We start from the raw sequence: 15,395 nt of genomic DNA on the forward strand, positions 1-15,395 counted from the left end.
GGGTAGTTACTTATAAATGTGGGTAGTTTTTTTCATTAAAAAATAAATTAAATTAAATTGATGAGGATAAAATTGGAAGAAAATATAAAAAGCTATGAGCTCCAAGCTCAAAAGCTACTTGAAATAGCTTCTCATAAAAAGTTATAAACTCATGAGAAAAGCTCGTTAACAAACACATCATATGGCTGTGTTTGGTAACACAAAAAAGCTAGCTTATAGCTTGTTGGATTAGCTTATAAGCTCGTTAGATGAAAATGTGGCGTGTTTGATAACAAGCTTTTTTCATGAGCTTATAGTGTTTTCTGAAAAGCTATTTCAAGTAGTTTTTTGGCCTCATTTGGATTGGCTTATTTTGAGCTTATGTGGGCTTATCTATTCCCATAAGCCTTTTTAAAGGTGTTTGGGTAAATAAATAAAAATAGCTTATCATAGTTTCATAAGCTGTTTATGGCAAATTTCAATAAGCCTAAATTTTCAGCTTACCCTCCGGCTTAACAAAGAACTTATGAATTTATGTAACCTCCTTCGATTCTCTCCGGATCCACTTTTCAAAACATATATTTTAATTATAATATTAGTTATCTTTGGCGGTGCATAGTAACAAAATTCCTATATACTTATCTTACTAAAGTAACACATGTAACTAAGATTTTTTTTTTTTTAAGGAATATTTTTATTATTTTTTTGTTACATAACAAAATGAAAACTGAATAAAAAAAACAAACTTAACTTGATATTTTTTTAAGGACGAATATTGATTATACTATATATATATAATTATAATTAATATATTATAATATTGTTTTTTACATCTTGATTAATTTTATCAAAAAAAGTCTTGATAATTGTGGTTCGATTCTCTGATATTTTTGTTAAATTAAAAATATTTAAAATTTCAATAATTGCTTATGTAATGTCACATCCAAACACTTCAATTTATGTAAATACTTTTTAGTGTACATATCGAAACATAAATAGCTTATCAAGTATAAGAGCTTATGATGTAAACTCTAATGCTATAAGCATCTATATAAGTTGTTTATCCAAACGGGGCCTTTAACTTATAGCTGGTAGCTTTTTATATTTTCTTCCAACTTTAACCCTATTAATTAAAATTAATTATTTTTTTAATTAAACAACTACCTATGTTCATCTTTATAACCGCCCCATTTTTCCCTTAAAAAAATACCACGTTTTTTTTAGGAGCACTTTATATATATATATTTTTTTTAAGGAAATGCTTTATATTTTGCTATAACTAACCTGCTCTACACCACACAAAAAATAACTAGCCTATTTTTTTTTAAAGGAAAAAATAACTAGTCTATTGTACGTTTTAAAATTTTATATATTCTAGCTCACATTTTGTTTCCACCTTTCTCTTATTTTTGGGATTCATAAAGCAGAGATCAAAATTGTCGGTGAATTTTTTTTAGGATTAAAGGTCGAAGAATAATTTTATGGAGACTAAGACCAAAAGTTTGAATATTTATAGGGACCAAAAACATATTTAACTATAATTAAAAATATTAAAAATAAATACATTACAAAAAAATGTGTGTGTCTATATGTATATTAAAAAAAATAAATATGTCATTTTATACTTATCAGTCACTTCAACAACTAATTTTACCAAACACATTATTTTTAATAAGCAAGCTTTTTAGCTATAAGTTATCAGCTATCAACTAGCTTTTCAGCTATCAACTAGTTTATCAGCTATTAGCTAGCTTATAACTTATTTTTACCAAACAGAGCCATAAGCTAAAAAGCTACTGGAAATAGATTCTAAAAAAAAGCTATAAACTCGTGAGAAAAGCTTCTTACCAAACACATCACGTTTTCATCCAACGAGCTTATAAACTAATCTAACAGAGATATAAGCTAACTTTTTTGTGTTACCAAACACAACCTTAGTATCTGAGCAAAAAAGGAGTTTACGTGGAATGAATCGTACATCGAAGGATGTTGGAAGTCCCTTCTTTTATAGACCAAAATGCAAAGATCCAACGAGTGATGCAAAAGGTGTTACATATTCTACAAAACATAATATCATGTCTCTCGAGGTCTCTCTTTGACGGAGAAGGAAAATGTATTTAGTGTTTGGGTTTTGTTGGACATGTTTATGAGCTTTAGCCGGTATTGGACTTATGTTTGAACCATGAGTTGTCGAACACAACCCTAGGGTGCGTTTGATTTGCTAAAAAATGAAGGACAAGACAGAACAACTCTAGTTGTCCAGTGTTTGATTTGTAAAACTGTTTCAGGTACAGGACAAACTGGAGGCAAGGGACAGGACAAAAACTCATATTTTTGTCCCTTACCAAACCACAACACAACTTTTTGTCCCACGTACAAGTTGTCTAAAACATCAAAATAGCATTTTGTCCCTCAAAAATCGTATAAAACAAAAAATTACTCAATGCCATAAAAAATTTGTCCTGTACTGTTCTGTCTTGTGTTGTACTGTTCTATCTTGTACTGCTCTATCTAGTACTTGCTGTTTTGCAAACCAAACACAATATTGAGAGAGCTTCTCATGTATCTAATTTTCTAATTTGTTGTAAACGCATATGTCAAATTTCCATATAACTTTTCTTTTTCATTGTTACATCCCATTTAAAAAAGAAATGCATAACATATGCAAGGTCTGGGGTTTAAACTTCGATCACCACAAAAAATAAAATAAAAATATTCAAACTGGATGTTTTATTTTCTATAGTTTTCGGCTTGAAAAATTAAGTCCTCTCAAAATAATGTATTTATTTTTTTCGTTAACTTTTTGATTTTCAAAGGGACGAGACTTGTAAGGTAAATAAAATTCGATCAAAAAGTGTTATGCAAAATGTAAACTCATATTCTCTAAAACGAGTGTAATTTTGTAACAAAAAAAAAAACGAGTGTAATTTTTTTTTAAATAACCTAATGACTGGAGCTCAGACATTTTAAATGTGGAGAAATGAGATGTTCGGGGTTTGAACCCTGATCGGCATATACTATGTATTGTTCATACCAGAGCTAATCTTATGGAGATAAAACAAACATAATTTAACTTAACACATTATACATATGTGTCAAATGAGTTGTGTTATTTGAACAACCATTTAGGTGACAACTTTGATGACAACCATAAATTTACAAAGAAAAAGAGGTATTGATACAAAACCAAAGCAATAGAGAGAGAAAGTAAAAATATAATACGAGTATGAGATAGAAAGTTGTCACAAAAATTGTTAAAAAATGGTTGTTCAAATATCATTTCTCGTGTCAAATATACTAATATCTATTTTTAGAGTTGTTTTTTTTAGGTGTTAACCGTACAAATTTATTTATGTCATAGTGAGTGAGTTTAAGCAGTGGTTACAGTTTGTATTATTTGATGGGCCTTTACCGTTAAACGAAGGCCCAATCCGAGTTGTACGAAAAAATACTAACCGAGGAGGATCCCACTATCTTTTTGCTACCATCCCCAGCACCAAAAACAGTGCAAATGCAACAAACTCAGCAAGCCACGGCGGCAACTTTCTCAACCCCCACTCCTCCTCCCTCCTCCACCGCCGAAGCACCTCCGAAGCAGGTTGCTCTAGCTATGGACAAACTCGGTCAAGCCGAACGTATCATCGCCGACATCCGAATTGGCGCTGATCGTCTCCTCGAAGCTCTATTCATCGCCGCCGGTCAACCTCATCAAGGCAATAAGCCTCTTCAAGTTTTCGTCAAAGAGAATGCTTCTATGCAACAGCATTTTAAAGACCTTCGATCCCTCGGTATGCGTTTTCAGTTTCGTTGCGTTTTGATTGATTTTGATTTCGCGATTAGGGTTTTGGTATCGTCGGTGTTGTTTGATTGATTTTTTCGATTTGATAGGAAAGGAGCTTGAAGAAGCTGGAGTTCTTAGTGAAACTGCACGGTCACGGAAGGATTTTTGGGGATTGCATATGCCGCTGGTTTGTCCAGATGGTGCCGTTGTTGCCTATGCTTGGAAACGACAACTCGCCGGTCAAGCTGGAGCTTCTGCCGTTGACAGGACTAGGTTTGTTTCCGCTCTTTTGGTTCCTTGTCAACATACCTAGCAGACACCGAACACGACTCAAACTCTTAAACGGTTGTAGTAATTTAAGAAAATAACATAATTGAATGTAATCACATGTGTCGGTACTACAAAGCAACTTACAATTTTCCCTTTTGTAGTTGGTTCATTTTGATGAATGTTATGGATAGGAATCAAATCCAAAGAAAAAAGAACCAATGGAATTAATCATTTTTAGTTAGAAAATATTCTTTTTCCTTTACGAAGATATGCGCATACTTAAGAGTTAAGAGGATATTTTAGTTCTTCGAATCGTAGTATTACCTCCGGAATTCATAACAAGCAGTAGTTATACATGATATGAGCTTTAGCCAAGTTATGCTGCCAGATAACTGCCTCATACGTGCCTGAGTTGTGTGGAAATACAATTAGTACAGGTATGCTAGGTTAGTGTTGTAGATTGTTAGATGCAAGGGCCAAGGTTATATGATAAGAACATGAATAACAATGCCACTTGGGGTGATGCGAGCTCACACATCATATTCAAGCTCTAGTCGGTCCAGTCACATGAATGTGTGCTGATCTTTTCAAGGAAGCACTTACCGGATTGATTATACATTTTTTTTTTTAAAATGAAAGAAATTGGCAAAATTACACAATTTGTCTCTTTAACTTCAAGTAATACTTTCGTCCTTTTATCTTTTTTTTTTTTTTTCCGACTTAATCCTTTATGTTATAAAATGTCATCATCATTATTTCTTTTTTTATTAAAAAAACTCACCAAACTCATAAACAAACCCATTTTATCTTCATCATACAATTCTAGAAATCCAAATTTAATTGAAAAAATCCCTTAAACCCATGAGTCCATTTTCTACATAACCTTAATCATTTATTCCCAACTCATCAACAAAATCAGCCATAACCAAAAGAAAAAAACAACCATAACCAAATTCCAACTCCGTACCCAAACAAAAGAAACAAAGAAAATCGAAGAAGAAAGGGTGAAAAAAGATGAAGATCCTTTTATGTTGTTGGAGTGCTAGGTTGATTGACGAGAGAGAAAATGAAGAAGATGAAGTTTTGATGAAATTTTGCATTTTTTGACGAAGTTGTGAGTTTTGTGATGATTTTTATGGATTTTTGATGAATTTTATGTATTTTGTTTTTAATCTAAAAAGGATAATGGTGTTTACATTTTATAACATAAAGGATTTAATAAAAAAAAAGATAATATAGGACGAAAGTATTAGCTGAAATTAAGTTAAGGGACAAATTGTGTAATTTTGCCAAAGAAATTCTATTAAGGAGCACGAATGGCCAACAAATAAGCCTATGCATGGTTGAAGTTTTGGAAAGAGAAAGCGAGAAAGGGTCTCATATTTTATTGGAATTAAGTAATATTAAATTAGGTTCTTATTTCAGATTTGATTCAGGTGGTTAAGTTTAGTCAGTAGATAATAAATACTCTTGGGATTTGTCGGATTTATCATACTGACTTCTCAATGCTGCTGACCCATGTTACATTAGCTGCTCACTTAGGCTTTTGAATGATTTCAGGTTAGCTCTCAAAGCTTTTACTGATCAGAAAAGACGTTTTTTCCCCCATCTTGATGATGGAGTTGAAGCTAATGAATCAGATTCAAAGAAACGTTGTGGGTCTGAAGAAGTCACATTTGAACCTAAGGAAGTAATGAGTTTTCTAAGGACGCTGCCAGATGTTCTGCAGTCCTTGGAAAAGGAAGTGCCAAATGTGAAAATTTCAACTTTTGAAAGGCTGGACTGGTTAAAATGTGCTTCCACACTCACCTCTTCACCAAATGAGAGTTCTGAGGAACATAACTATCGTGGTTCTAGTAAGCGAAAGTTAGGATCAATGGGAATGGTTGCTCCAGAGAAGGTTGCAGTCATAGAATTGCTGTGCCCTTCTATCTTCAGAGTTGTTATATCCTTGCATCCTGCTGGTTCCATTGATCCCGATGCTGTCGCTTTCTTTTCTCCAGATGAGGTATGTTTATATTTACCATGGTTTGTCTTTCCTAATATTCATTACGGGGTGTGAACTATTTGTTCTGGATATCGTATTATAAATAATGACTCGGCGTTAGTTTTGGGATGCTTATGTATCAGGTAACTGACAATCTCAGAAAATTAAGAAATTGAAAATGTGATTGTATTTACTCATCCAAGTCTAACTGTTTCCCAACCTCCACTCTGCATAACTGCCATGCATGCCTTGTAGCTTTCTCTCTCAATGACCATCTTGGCAGAAAGTTGCAACTCTTATCCCCTCTGAAATTTTTTGATCTAGTGCTTCACATCTCTTCTTTCTCCTCCCATAGACTTTAGTTATTTTGAATCATGGCGCCAGGCCTGTAACATCGTGGTTAAAAATATTTTCACTTTCCTCTCTTTTGAAGCCCTAGTTGATTGAAGTGTCGATTGGCTTTTTCTAAATGAAGCTTGTATGAATCCCATATCTAATTCAGCTGCCATACAACTTAAATTTCATCTTGCACTGTTAATTTTCACTGTTCTTTGGTTCTCTACTAATGGCTGTTTGAAGGGAGTTGACATTTCTGATTTACAGAGACTAGACAGAGTGGTTCCATATTTTTTGTTTCATTCTTTCATTTTGTTTTGTCCTTGTTTTGCAGGATATCTTTTTCCCTTGTTTTTTATGACTTATTTTATTTCTAATATAACTTATTTTTAATAATAGAAAGACTTAATTTGTTCATTTCTTATTTCATTGTAAATTTACTTGAATTTCACATCAATTTACTGTGTACTTCTTTAACAGAGTGGAAGCTATGTGCATGCAAGGGGGGTTTCAGTTCATCATGTGTATAGACATATTACGGTAATGGTCTCTGTTGCTAGCTTCTTATATCCTTTGAGTGACTGTTTGAAGTGTTCTGATTATTATAGTTTTTTTATCCTACACTGCAGGAATATGCAACGATAGCTCTGCAGTATTTTCTTGGTAACCAAGCTGAAACATCATTGTATTCTCTTGTGGTACTGAAATTATCTTGCTTTTGCATATCGTGATACCTATTTTGGTTAGAAGTCATCATTCTTGACATGCTCGAGGTTACTTAGCTTTCTGTGTTTTTTTTTTTTCCTTTTCCCTGTAGCACTGGATTTGCAGCTACCAGACTTTATTTTCAAGACCATGCAGGTTCGATTTGCAGTTTCCAGATCAAAAATTTCTATATCATGTGGTTCAGTTACTAATCTCAATTTTTTTGGATGTACAGCAAATGTAAAAAGCTACTTGCCATGGATAAGCAATCAAATTTATTGTTAGCCCCAGTCCACCGGCCCTATTGGAAGTTTTCCTTTTCAAAAATTCTGTCAACCATATCTTCAAAGGACCAGAATTCAGATACTACTATGGCTTATCATATTGGCTGCATCTCCGAGGAAGTATGATCACACCGACAATTATTTAGGTAAGTCAAGTGCAATAATTGCTGTGGAACTTCTAGGAGCAACGTTCTCCATTTCATTGGCATTACTTATGTAGCACCGACACTTCAAGTTGAAGTTGTGTCCAAGTTGCTGACATGTGGTCTGTGTCCGACACTTGCATTTTCTCAAATTATCACTGATGTCTACATGTTAGTGCCGGGTCTTTGTCGCTGCTTCATAAATAGTTCCCCCTTCCTCCTTTATCACTGGTGTAGTGATTCATCTGATATTTGTTTTATGTTTGTTATTTCTTAGTTATAATTAATTAATTTTAATCTTCAGGAAATGAATTAGCACATGGTCTGTTGTGTAAATCTAGTGGCTGCATCTATTCTCTTAAAATGGCGCATATCACATGGATTGAAAGATTGATTTTTTGGATGCTGGGAAGTTATTCTCACCCTGACATTGATCATTGCCTGCCACAGGACAAAACAAAACCAGAAGAGTACAAGATAGGAACATTATGACCTTTTATGCATGCTGGATGAAAATGCCAGCTGATTGTAATTTTTAAAGGATCTGTCAGCATATGAAACACTATTATGACATAGCAATATTTCTGATTTTAGAATGATGCTGCCTACACATCTCTATCTTCTTTGTAACTACTACTAGTTTCTCCATCCATGTATGTACAATAGAAAATAGTTCAAGGGGGCCAACTGAGAATCTAGGACTGAGGCACATGTAAAAAGTTAAAAGAGTGGTGGATGCAAATGCTGCTCTAGTATTGAAAGCTGCTTTTGTGGTCCTTTGAATGTATGTAAGTATTCTGATTCTGATGGAGGATGATGATGGACTTATGCTCAAAAACAATAGCAACACATTATCATTATTTAATTGCAAAAGTTGTATCAGTTTACATTAGTTAACTTAATCAAGCGAAGTTCCAATTAACTTTCTATTGCAGTTGACTTGCCACTTACATCCTATGCCCCTTGTCTTCTTGGTTCAAGAATGAAAAGTTTTGTTCAGTGAATTTTTCCAGTAGCTATGTGTTTCAAAGCATACGGAACAGATAAACCTAAAACGATCAAAGATCAAAAGCATTCTGTTTACTTGGAAAGAACCTGTTATCCAAGCTAAAATCCTAACTTCAACATTCTGTTTAAAGAATGATGGTGTATTTTGCCATGTTTGAACTAATAAAAAGTTATTAATACCCCTAGAATCACGTGCTCCTTTAAACGATTGTTTAGAATAAAAAGTGAGCTTGTCGGAGTGTTTTCACCAAAGTGAACTTTCCGACCATTGACCTGTTCCTAAATTTTCAGTAGTGTCAAGCCACTAAACTTTTTACCGTGATTCATGGGAAACAGCCACTCACTTCCATAGAATAGAATAATAGAAAATTAGATTCTTCTTAATTTGATGATAGGGACTCTTGATCAATCTCTTATTAATCCTTAATTGGCACCTCCCTCATAATTAATTAATCAATAATTTAATTTACCCATGAATACGTACAAGAATTTCTGACAAGCACGACCAGCTGTCATTGGGTCGACGTGCGTGGCAAAAGTTAGTCATTGAGTTATTATGATTATTTATGAGGAAAGAAAAAACTGAGTCATTATTTATTATATTTATGAGGAGGAAGGAAAAAATGGGTCATTGTACGAATTGAGTTTGATATTTGGCATTTGGATAAAATTTGAGGTGTCATTATTTTTCCCAAATGAAAACGAACAACCACTGTGCCACACCACATCATCACACCTGTTTATGTTTGCTAATGCAACTTATGTTTAGTGCCAAAGTGATAGGCAAAAAATTATTTGATGGCTATCTTGACTTGACTTGACAGCTCCATGAAGAAAGACTCCACTTATGTCATGTGGTGATAAGTTATGCCATGTGAGATTATTAATCCACACATACACATCTAATAACAACATCCTTTCCTGGCTGGTTTTGGTTTTAGTTTCTGCTTATGTAAGAGGAAATCACGAGCAAAGCATGGTCCACCAATTACTCATTGGACAATGTCAAGATCGTTGTCGACATTACATACGCCACGTTAGTATGATTCTGAAAGAAAATTTTGATACGATACCCACACACTAACTAATAATAATTAACTAACAAATAATGGTCTATAAAGTCAGTTATAAGATTTGTTAAATTTTAATGTTTATTATAAACAGCTATATCGGGACCTTGTGAGTGTGACCTGAGTCCAATATTAGTGTTATAACTGGTGCACACGATCGATAGTGCTTGAACTCATTGTAATAATTACATTAAACAACACATTATTGTCTATCAAAAATATACATTGAGTTTATGATTAGAAGGGATTTAATATATGTATTTTTCTAATAAAACAAAGTTTAATGCAAAAAAAGTACACATCATATAACTACTTGATAAATGACATTTTCAGTAACCTTATAAATGCAGAAATGACATTTTCAGTTCAGTCTGTTGTCCATCGTGCTCAAGAAATGGTATTTTTTTACACATAAAGGTAGTTGGTTGAAAACTTCTTATAAAACAAACAGGTATCAACAGTAACCAAATAACATATGGCAATGAACTTTGAGGCATAAATGAATGAACAAATTACAAGCATTCTCATTGATTGTGGCTCTACTATCTACAACCATCAACACTTAAATGTAGACATAGTTGAAAATACAAAGCATACACACGAGATTTCAAGTGCATATGAAATCTTACTCAACCACTATTACACCACTGGTACTCACATTTTGCCTTGGCATTTTTAGACAGAAAGAGCAAAGCATGCTTATCTACACCTAATGAAAGATAAAAAGAAGGTGAAAGGAAAAATAAATAAATAGAAACACTCAACACAGCAACAAACCATTTGTTTCACCGGCCATCGGCCGAAGTAAAAGAATCTGCAAATCCAGTAGGTCTTGCAGGGATACTGCTCTTACTGTCTTCTAGGTCCATATAACTTGTGTCCTTTCCCTCAGCCTCTTGCCATCCCTTGACCATTTGGGTAAGGGGAAGACTATAATCGATGCCGGAATACTCATCGGGGTCATCATCAAACGGTTTCCATTTTTCAACGAGTGGTGCGAGAACATTGACAGCATGACCCATTTCTGGCCTTTGGTTTGGTTCTCTGGCCGTGCAGTGTCCAGCTAGCTCAGCAATAATTGAGACACTTTCGAATGTTTCTTCATTTATGTCGAGGGTTGGGTCAATAGCAGCCATTAGTTTCTTCTTATCTGATTTTATATTCCAGAACCATGCTGCCAAGTATTGGCTTTCCTCAGGTCTGCTCTCATCAAGTGCCATCATTCCAGACAACAGCTCCATTAGCACAACCCCAAAACTGAAAACATCTACTTTGGTAGTGATTTTTCCTGTCACTGAATATATTTAACCAAAAAAAAAAACCCAGGATTAGTATAACATTTGAACATATAAAAAAAGTCAATGTCTAAGATACCAGATATAAAATGCAGAAATGAAAGTTTTACTATATTAAATGATGCATAAAAGTAAATTAAAGTTTGTTTGCTTAGGAATCAGTTGCTCATGCAAAAGGCTTACAAACGCAATCAACAAAGCTCTTGAAGTAACAGGGGAAAAATAGTTGAATGAGTGGTACAAGATAGATATATAGTGCAGATATGAATATTTTTACTACTAAATGCCAAATGTGGCTCTGAGCATGAGCGGGAGAGGTGGCCATCCAAGATACTATTTTTTTCTAACTAAAATTATTATTTTTACTTGGTATTTAATTGTATATACAAATATTTTTTTAACACATTTTAAATAATTTTTATTGTCTTGTCAAAAAAAAAAAAAAATTATTGATTTTTTTTTTTTTTAAAGAATCTTAATTATAAACGGATCTTTAAAGGGGATTGTGGCTTTCAACATAAAATACAATAAAAAAGACATTTAAATAATTAACAAGGCATAACTTTATTCTTTCGGCTATATGCATACCACTATTTTCAGAAAACCATATGCAGAAACTTCGGTAGGTATAAAGCAATTCTGTTGAAATTTGGGGCTTAACTCATCCTTACAAAACCGGCTCATAAGGTGAGGATTGCCTCCTCTTTATAAACTCTTCTCAAGAGTGCTATCTATCCGATTTGGGACTAAATCCACCCCCTCAAAGCCAACACAATGAAGGTGTTGGAGGCTGCAATGAAGGCTAACCAAAGGTCGCAATTTAGGCGACTAGGGGCGGACCGCAATTAAGGCGGAATTTCCAACAAATTCATATACAATTAATATAAAAGTTATAAACTATAAAGAGGTATAGAGTAATTAAATAAGAGTATACATAATTTTAAGAAAAAAATTACCTGCATATTCTGGAGCCAAGTATCCAAAGGTTCCAGCAAGCTTGGTCACTACAGATTTTTCACCATTAGGAGCAAGTTTTACCAATCCAAAATCTGAGACTTTAGCTCTAAAATCATCGGCAAGCAAAATGTTTGAGGACTTAAGATCTCTATGAATGAAGCTCTGATGAGCTAGAGTATGAAGATACTCCATTCCTCTAGCAACATCCAAGGCAATATTAAGCCTCCTCTTCCAAGAGAGAGGCTCGAGTCCAAAGCTCTTCCAATGAAAAAGATGCTGACTGAGAGCACCTTGTGGCATATACTCATACACTAGAATCCTCTCATTGCCTTCAATAGAATAACCTATAAGGCCCACTAGATGCCGATGTCGAACTTTTGACAGAACTGCAATTTCAGCCTGAAACTCATCCAAGGCTTTATTGGTTATCACACCTGCTTCCATTCTTTTTACGGCAATCTTAGTTCCATCATCCAACTCTCCCTTATAAACAACTCCAAACCCACCGCGGCCGAGCTCATTCTCAGGGGCGAAATTCTTGGTCACGTTTCTTAGAACTTGAACTGATATCACAAGATTTCCGGCTTCAATGGTATGAGAGTCCCCGATTGCACTGCTGCTTCTACTCCCAGTCCCACTCCCTGTTCCATTGGTATTATTAGCAATAGCTATCTTTATGGTACTGTCCGTATCAGACGGGTCTCTAGGGTGAACTACGAGTGAACTTGGAGCTTGGAAACCATCCTTTGTCCTCCTGAAACAATACGCATAAAGCGGTATCAACAGAAAAGCAGCAACCGCCACACCAGCAATAGGAGCTACGATCAAAACCAAGCTTTTCTTTTTTGATTTTTTCGTTTCAACCGAATCACTTGGACTTGAATTTGAGCCTCCCTTCATATCTTCACCAGTGTTCCCAGATCCACCTGATGGACTGTTTTTACCTGGGGAAGGACCTTCGGTTCCACCATTCAACAGAGAATTCCCATCAACCATAGGTTTCAATCCATTACTAAAAACCGGCAAAGGAGGTGAAATATTGTTGTCACTCAGATCCAACAAATTCAGATTCCTCAAGCTAGTCCAGTTACTAGGTACAACGCCATTGAGATGATTACCTCCCAATTTAATTTGAACTAAAGAACCTAAATTCGCAACAGAAGGACTTAAAGTACCACTAAGATTAAAATGTTGCATATTAATCAAAGAAACTTTACCATCAGCATTGCATTTAATCCCCAACCAAGTTAAACAAGGGTTATTCCCACTCCATGAATCTACCAAATTCGAAGGATAATTCAACCCACCAAGAAACCCTAAAAGAGCCATAACTTCAAAAGAACAAGGAACACCAGTTTCATTTAAACAAAAATCATTGTTACTATAAGACACCTTAGAAGCTTTAAACTTTGGTATCGGACCCATAAACCGGTTATTATTCAAATCAAGCTTATCCAATTCCATATCACCTAAAGAACTAGGAACAAGTCCAACAAGCTCATTTCCATTAAGATTAAGATCTTTAAGAGAAACCAAGTCGCCAATATTCTCCGGAATCGAACCAGTGAACCGGTTACCATGAAGCCATAAACTAGTAAGAGAAACCATAGTAGCAACAATATCAATACTTCCAGATAACAACTCACCTTTCTGGTTATTCAACCACAGCATTTGCAACCCTGAATTGTTAAGAGTCTTTGGAATCTCACCGGTTAAACTGTTACCAGAAAGCTTCAAATTTACCAAAGAATTCATTCTTCCAAGAAAATCAGGTAAAGGGCCAACCAAATTACAACTGATACAAGATAAATCTCTTAACTGAGTTGAATCCTGCAAAGAAGAAGGAAAATTCCAACCATTGTTAGAAGCATTGAGATTATTGTTATCTAATGCAAGAGTGTCTAAACTGGTTAACCCTTGAAAGGAATCCATAGGAATGGAATCGAATTCATTGTTATCAAGAAAAGCGTATTTGAGATTAGATAACCCTTTTAGCGACGGTAAAGGACCTTTAAGTTTGTTGTTTTGAAGACCCAAGTTGAAGAGATGGGTTAGTTGGTTGAGATTTTGAGGTAAAGTTCCAGAAAGGTTCAAGTTTTTGGTTTGAATCTGTGAAACTCTATCACCGTCGCAGAAGATGAATTTCCAAGCAGGTGGACCACATGGGTCGTTGTTGTTTTTGGGCCATTGTAGGATGTCTGGGTTGTCTAGGTTGTCTTTGAAGTCGTTGAGGATTTTAAGGTCGTCTGGGTTGGTTGTTGTGAGGACTAAGGAAGGTGAAAGGAGGAAGAGAAAGAGAAGAAGTGTTGTGTGGTACATGGTTGTTATGGTGGTGGTGATTCATGTGAGAACTGAGTGAAGGAGAAGAAAAAGAGAGTGTGGTTGATGAGATGGAGAAGAAGAGTGCATTGTTGAGTTGAATCTGAGAAGTAAAGAGTTTGAGGGGTAAATTATGGAGGTTTGGTTTGGGGTGGGGGTGGGGGTGAGGATGAGAGTGAGAGGGTAGGGTATTGATGAGAATGAATGAAAAAATGGGTGTTGCTGCTAGTAATGGTAATGTGGTAATGGTGGACCTTACTCAATATTGCCTAATCTATCTTATATTCTCCAATTTTTTATGTAATTAAATTATTATCTCTCCTTTCTCAGCAATTCTTATGTTGTATTTTTTTATAATTATTTTTGGGTATATAATATGGAAAATAATTTATGGACACCTATAACATTTTTTTTTTATTTAGTCTTAGATGACGTGGTAATCCATTGAAATTAAACTCACATACAACTGGGAAGTCTCCGATTTGAACCTGGGTTACGACGTCCGGCCTTGCAATTTCGGCATTTGTCAGTTGAGTTAGGACTTATAGACATCGATAACATTTATTTATTTTACACCTTAAAAAAGGGAGAATGGTATAAAGTTGTGTTATTTGAACAAGTGATAATTTTTGCTACAACCATAAATTTATAAAGAAAATTAGAAATTGACACGAAAACCAAAATAATATAAAGTTGTCATAAAATGGTTGTACAAATATCATTTCTTATAATTGATATATTTTGCGAAAATGATTTGTGTACACTTAAAACTCTTAGAATTTGCCACAAGTCATAATTCAACAAATAAAAATGCAAAATTGTGGGATCAGACGTTGTAATGTGAATTCAAACTTGATTGTTTCACTTGTGTGTAAGTTTCAATTGTTGTTTATTATTTCTTCTATCCAACATAAAAACAAACTCTTAAACACCTTGATAAAGAGAAAACAAATGAAAGTCATGTGATAGAATAAGGAATAAGGATTGAAGATGTGATGGGAAAAGTTTAACAGAGAAAAAACGTGATATTGAATGAGTGCACAAAAATTCTGAATGTTCAAATATAATAGTTGATATTTGTATGATGGTAAGAGAGAGAACAGAAAAAATATGTAAAATTTGTATAATACTTATAAATAATGAAACGATCTCCAAAAAAAAATAAAAGCGAAATGATATTTTTTCTATGAATTATTTTTGTTGAAGTACAAAAGTTTGCAAATGACTTTTGATTCACAAAAATGATCTTTACTTTATTATT

The 15,395-nt window shown here is 34.3% G+C and overlaps 2 protein-coding genes across 3 annotated transcripts; one reads left to right on the forward strand and one right to left on the reverse strand.

Annotated features, from left to right (window-relative positions):
• Window positions 1-3,420: 3,420 nt before the first annotated feature.
• On the forward strand, window positions 3,421-8,414 carry LOC25499482 (mediator of RNA polymerase II transcription subunit 27). 2 transcript variants are annotated; one of them, XM_039827719.1, is made up of 8 exons: window positions 3,421-3,767; window positions 3,868-4,033; window positions 5,591-6,038; window positions 6,834-6,893; window positions 6,983-7,051; window positions 7,171-7,214; window positions 7,294-7,489; window positions 7,942-8,414. In XM_039827719.1, the coding sequence occupies exons 1-7, from the start codon at window positions 3,491-3,493 to the stop codon at window positions 7,466-7,468; spliced, it is 1,239 nt and encodes a 412-aa protein (XP_039683653.1). In that variant the 5' UTR covers window positions 3,421-3,490; the 3' UTR covers window positions 7,469-7,489; window positions 7,942-8,414. The 2 variants fall into 2 exon arrangements, with proteins under 2 accessions (XP_039683653.1, XP_013450209.1); XM_013594755.3 differs by having other exon boundaries at window positions 3,423-3,767; window positions 7,294-7,488; window positions 7,790-8,407.
• Window positions 8,415-10,037: 1,623 nt separating this feature from the next.
• Window positions 10,038-14,376, reverse strand: LOC25499483 (receptor-like kinase TMK3). Its single transcript, XM_013594757.3, has 2 exons — window positions 11,815-14,376; window positions 10,038-10,857 (listed from the first exon to the last, which is right to left on the reverse strand). Exons 1-2 carry the CDS (start codon window positions 14,132-14,134, stop codon window positions 10,349-10,351), a joined length of 2,829 nt encoding a protein of 942 aa, XP_013450211.1. The 5' UTR covers window positions 14,135-14,376; the 3' UTR covers window positions 10,038-10,348.
• Between the last annotated feature and the right edge of the window lie 1,019 nt (window positions 14,377-15,395).

Source organism: Medicago truncatula, chromosome 7 (assembly GCF_003473485.1).
Source record: "Medicago truncatula cultivar Jemalong A17 chromosome 7, MtrunA17r5.0-ANR, whole genome shotgun sequence".
Lineage (NCBI taxonomy): Eukaryota > Viridiplantae > Streptophyta > Magnoliopsida > Fabales > Fabaceae > Medicago > Medicago truncatula.

What these genes read in the sequence shown, in the direction of transcription:
- LOC25499482 (XM_039827719.1), top strand. Translation starts at nt 3,491, where the DNA reads ATGCAACAAACTCAGCAAGCCACGGCGGCAACTTTCTCAACCCCCACT. An exon ending in TAAAGACCTTCGATCCCTCG is followed by an intron (nt 3,768 to 3,867) that starts GTATGCGTTTTC and finishes TCGATTTGATAG; the next exon opens with GAAAGGAGCTTGAAGAAGCT. An exon ending in TCTGCCGTTGACAGGACTAG is followed by an intron (nt 4,034 to 5,590) that starts GTTTGTTTCCGC and finishes GAATGATTTCAG; the next exon opens with GTTAGCTCTCAAAGCTTTTA.
- LOC25499483 (XM_013594757.3), bottom strand. Translation starts at nt 14,134, where the DNA reads ATGTACCACACAACACTTCTTCTCTTTCTCTTCCTCCTTTCACCTTCC. An exon ending in CTTGGCTCCAGAATATGCAG is followed by an intron (nt 10,858 to 11,814) that starts GTAATTTTTTTC and finishes AAATATATTCAG; the next exon opens with TGACAGGAAAAATCACTACC.